Here is a 4867-nt window from a genome sequence, read left to right as displayed (position 1 = left end):
TGAACTTTGATTTGTTCATTCATCCAAAGCCCAGTCCTATGTATTCCATCAGACCCGAATTCAAGTTCAATTCATGCTTGAGTCTTGTATGTTGTTATGGGTTCAGCTTTTTACATCCCATTCAATCTCAAGCTCCTTGAGTCTCTTGCAAGTCCAGTGCGTATGTGCTACGTCACATCTAAGTTGTTGTTTTTTCACATCTTGTTCCAGTTTTCAGTTTAGAGTACATGTTCAAGTGCAGTTCTATGTCCCCTGCGGTCCTTTGAGTTTAATCAAGTTCGAGCCTTATATTATTTTGCTCGAATTTTAGTTCAAGATTCCTTTCAAACTTAAGTTTGAGTTCATTTAAGTCATTTAGTTCAAGTCCAAGCTCACAAGTACACTGTTCATTTGAGTCAAAACAAGGTCCGAGTATGATCGTATGATCACCCAAAATTTCGGCAACCTCCTGGCGTCTTCCTGTTTAGAGGAAAACTATGAAAACTTGGGCCTCCCGCCACATTAGAGAAAAGCATGTACGATAAATGCCCTCGTACGAGGGCACCATGGCCGTAAAATCTTTGTCCCCATCACACTAAAGAAATGCGTGTATGGGTCTTCAATACCAGTTGCAAGAAAAGCTGTTGTTTCCCCGCAGGTACAGAGCCGCAAATGGGTACTTAAAAGTTGTCCCGGCCACGCTAAGAAAAGAGTGCACCAGGCTTACCTGCTTCGTCGCATGTGTCGCATCGGATTCCCTCCTACCACGCTAAAGAAAAGCTTGTATAGGCGGTGGTTGACCGGCTCGTCGCACACACCGAGGATAGGATTTTGGGGCCGAGGGGTCGCTCACCTACCTTGTCGTAAATGTCGCACCGGGTTCCCTTCCACCACGCTAGAGAAAAGCTGTTGGGACGGTCTGTATACTGCCAAAAAGAACGCCGCCACCAAGTAATTGACGAGCGACAATTATTGTAAAGATATATATTTGAATTTATTATAATGTAATTATAATTATAGTAATTAATCTATAATTATATATAAAATACTATACTTAATTATTAATCGTTGAATAATTAAAAAATTTGATTATTAATTTTATTTTAATTAAAACTAATTAGATACTAATAATTTAAAAAAATATTTAAGTATAATAATTATAATAATTATAATTAATAATAACTAATTACTATTAAATAATAATAATAATAATAATAATAATAATATATAAAAAAATACCCTTCCTCCTACTCTGGTTCGCCCGACTTAGGGATTTGGCCGCGCGGAAGGGAGATAGTTACCCTTACAACAAGCGAACTCCTGTCTTGCTTCCGATCCGACCGAGAAGGGAATGTCAGAAGAACGAGATTGGACAGCAGCGACGGAGCCGAAGAAGGCGCAGGGAAGGCAGAGTTGTAGCTTCCGAACAGAGTGTCGTAGCTTCCGATCCGCAGGGAAGGCAGAGTCGTCGAAGGAGCGAAAATGAACAGCGACCATAGAGGGAAAGAATGGGAGAGAGCAGAGCGAGCGCGAGAGAGGCCGAAATTTTCTTCGGCTATTTAACGACGTGAACGCGTCGTGCGGGCGGCGTGGGGGAGCGTCGTGGATGTGTTCGCGACATGCGAAGGATGGCTACGACGTGCGACGTTCAGCGTCGGACAGGTACGCGATTTGATTTTTTTTTTCAAGGTTATAGGTCAACACTCAGGTTTCATAGTTTTTGAAATTGTATTTATATTTTTTGACTCATCAATAAAAGATTGATTTTTGGAGCTTTTTTTCTTTAAGAATTTTTTAGTAAACGTAAAGTTTTTTTTTTTTTTTTTTCATTAGAAATTTTATTGTAGCTTATTAAAAATATTGAAGTTTCTAATGATAATTTTTCATGATTTTGAATGTTAAAGCTATTAACTATATTTAAAGTGCCTTACAAATTGTCTTGGTAGCGGTTTCATATTAGTGGCCGGCTACGAAGAAGGATAGATGGGTCCCCGTGAGCTATACGATAGGATCTCATGGACTTAGCAACCCGTGAGCAATTCCAATAGCTATGTAACAACTCTATAACTCGTTTGCTTTCGGTAGTAATTTAGTCATCAAAGTAAAGGTTTTGTATACCTTTACTAAGTCCCAAGAGCCTATCTATAAATGCAAATAAGCAACCATTTAACATTTGGAATGAGGAGATAATGTTTTCAATGGTTGATCATTTAAGAAGATTTTTAAATTGTTTATCAAGCTAAATTCTCATTGACGTTTCTTTACTGTAACCTCAAGCTCGTGTAGTTTATTTGATTTGTATTTTTACATTTTATATTGCAGTTATCATTTGTAGAGATTGTATATGCTTTAGTTGTTAGTGTTAGCCGTGTACACAAAAGTCTAGGAAAACAATGAAAAAAATTTGATCTATAATTTTGCGTTGGATTTGTCAGATTAAGATGAAGTGTGCTAGTAACTCTATTATGTTATAGGTATGACTTCATTGAGAACAATTGAAGGCATAATGGTGTTATTTAGGATACACATGCTAAATAAACAACAATGAAATCAAGCTAAAGTGTTGTCTAAATTCATTATTTAGAAGACAAGCTAGGAGATAACTTTTTTTGATATAATTCTCTCAATTTCCTTAAGTAATGGTTCTTTGCCTAGCCTAATCTCATACATTCTATCTAGTCTAACAATGTTGTTATCCTTATTGGGGCACATATTGGTTATCACTTTACCAGTAAATAACTTTCTTAGCAAACAAGGATAAGCGCCCAGCAAGTGTGAAGGTTTTTTTTCCCTCCATGGAAAATTTAAAAAGAATTGCTTAAACCATAGAAGAGAAAAGTATAAGATATACCTTTTTGGTGGCAATAAGCTCAGCTTCTAATGCATCCACACGGCAGATAGCAGCAGTGAGCAATTCTTCTTTCTCATGAGGCATCTCAGATGGTTTGGCCTGAAGTATATTGATATTTTCTTCGAGTTCCCCAAGCCTTCCCAAAACAGAAGAAAACATCTCTACTTCTGTGACCACAGAAGTTCGTGAACGGTGATGTTCCCCTTTTTGTGCAGGATCTAATGCAGAAAAGCGACTGAGGTGGCCTGCTTTTAAAGTACTATCTGGAAGTTTCTTAGTCAAATTTCTGGTGACTGAAAGAACAAAGTTAAAGACCATCAAGATGAAAACCACCATCATGGCGATTTGAGCTCTAACACCACGAAGCTTTGGGGTATCATCCGAGGGAGGAAGGCAGTCTGCTGTTGTAGTAATGACATGTTAAGCCAAAAATCATCCATATACAACATAACATATGCAATGAGAATATGACAACTATTTAAAATCCAAAAAACTAAAGCTCAAACTATATAAGAAAAAACACTTGAAGATATAAGATATAAGGGACAACAGCAGTGATAATGATAGAGCCTGGGAAGTAGTTTGATTTTCGTGAAGAAAAGCATGAACAACAATTTTCAATTCCATGAATGTTTCATGCGTGCAACTTCTGGGAGAAAGATTAAAACATTTTAGTGCATGAAGAGGAAAAAAGGATGTTCTTCCATTTATTTTCATGTACAATTTTTAGGAAGACAGAATGCAGCATCTGGGTTGAATAAAGATTCATTTATGCAGATCAATTGAAACTTCCAAACCTGTTGAGGAAGCTTCAGATATTCTATTCTTCCATTCGGCATCTACAGCCTTGTCAACCATTGGTACATAGTCATCAAAGTCTAAAGAGACGATAGAAGGCATTGCTTTGCCGGCAATTTTAGCCTGTATAAACGCAAACAAGGGCCTTCAGAAACTGTAGGCATACCAATATAAAAGAACAAGTCAAACCAACAGTGTTCGTCTTTCTAAGCAATGAATCAGAAAACAAATTCAGATAGAAGATCATATGATGCAAATATGAGATTCTATGTTCATTGGGAATGCAATTCATGCATATTAATTCTAATTTTTGTTTTCAAGTACATTTCAAATGTAAGAACATGCATGGGATGTTGGCTCCCAAACAAACTGGATGTGTTCCCAAGTGTTTCGACTGGTATTTAGGCCCAACTCATTATTGAGTGATTTCAACTTCAACCTTGAAATTCTAATGGAGTTTAGAGTCATTCCCATGATATGAATTACTAATTATTCCTCGTGGTTTTTGCATTTTCCACTAAGTTTCGTCACTGTGCTATTGTTCCAGTTTGTTATGCTGTTAATCTTCTTCCACCATGTTGTTGCTACCTGTTTATTGTATCAGCCACGTCAATAATTCCATCTTGTTCACTCGAAACCCTCATCTTACCTAACCCATCTCTCACCCTCTTCTTGTCATCAAAGAACTATATAGCCCCAGACGGCTCAACCGCTCTCCTCCACCTCCCAAGTTCGACGATACTCTATTATTTGCAAACCCTCTTCACCTCCAAGTCATCGCTGACTACTCCACCAGCAGTAGCCTCCTCCTCACGTCCATGCTATCGTCACACCACTGAATACAACTCCCTTCTGCCTCCCTCTTCCTCGAATACTCTCAACTGATCGACCCCATGCAACCTTAGCCCATCTTCCTCTCATTTCCCAACCCATTGCCGAATCGCTCCACCGGCAAACTCCAAGCTCCTTGTAAGTGAACTGCCAACTGCTAGCCACCTTCTGTCTTCTCCCTCTTTTACGCTCTCTCTCTCTATACGTTTCTATCTCTATAAATAGTAGAGTGAATGGGTTTGGAAGATCGAGAAGGTGTTAGGAGACTCACAGAGAGAGAGAGAGAGAGAGAGAGAGAGTAGAGTTTTCTCATTTTCGCCATAAAACTTTTCGTCATTATCTCGCACGCAAGGGGACTTGTAATGAATGCTATAGCTTATTTACGAGCACTATAAAAAACTTCCCTAT

The 4867-nt window shown here is 38.3% G+C and overlaps 1 protein-coding gene across 2 annotated transcripts; it reads right to left on the bottom strand.

Annotated features, from left to right (window-relative positions):
* Nucleotides 1–1788: 1788 nt before the first annotated feature.
* LOC110099091 (phosphatidylinositol/phosphatidylcholine transfer protein SFH8-like) lies at nucleotides 1789–3782 on the bottom strand. 2 transcript variants are annotated; one of them, XM_020826128.2, is made up of 2 exons: nucleotides 3628–3782; nucleotides 1789–3228 (listed from the first exon to the last, which is right to left on the bottom strand). In XM_020826128.2, exons 1-2 carry the CDS (start codon nucleotides 3728–3730, stop codon nucleotides 2798–2800), a joined length of 534 nt encoding a protein of 177 aa, XP_020681787.1. In that variant the 5' UTR covers nucleotides 3731–3782; the 3' UTR covers nucleotides 1789–2797. The 2 variants fall into 2 exon arrangements, with proteins under 2 accessions (XP_020681787.1, XP_020681786.1); XM_020826127.2 differs by having other exon boundaries at nucleotides 1789–3231; nucleotides 3628–3774.
* Nucleotides 3783–4867: the final 1085 nt, after the last annotated feature.

The sequence above is a fragment of the Dendrobium catenatum genome, unplaced genomic scaffold, assembly GCF_001605985.2.
Source record: "Dendrobium catenatum unplaced genomic scaffold, ASM160598v2 original_scaffold_130404, whole genome shotgun sequence".
NCBI lineage: Eukaryota > Viridiplantae > Streptophyta > Magnoliopsida > Asparagales > Orchidaceae > Dendrobium > Dendrobium catenatum.
Note: the sequence above shows the minus strand (reverse complement) of the source record. Positions and strands in the feature narration are given on the sequence as shown.

What these genes read in the sequence shown, in the direction of transcription:
- LOC110099091 (XM_020826127.2), bottom strand. Translation starts at nt 3,730, where the DNA reads ATGCCTTCTATCGTCTCTTTAGACTTTGATGACTATGTACCAATGGTT. An exon ending in ATCTGAAGCTTCCTCAACAG is followed by an intron (nt 3,232 to 3,627) that starts GTTTGGAAGTTT and finishes TTACTACAACAG; the next exon opens with CAGACTGCCTTCCTCCCTCG.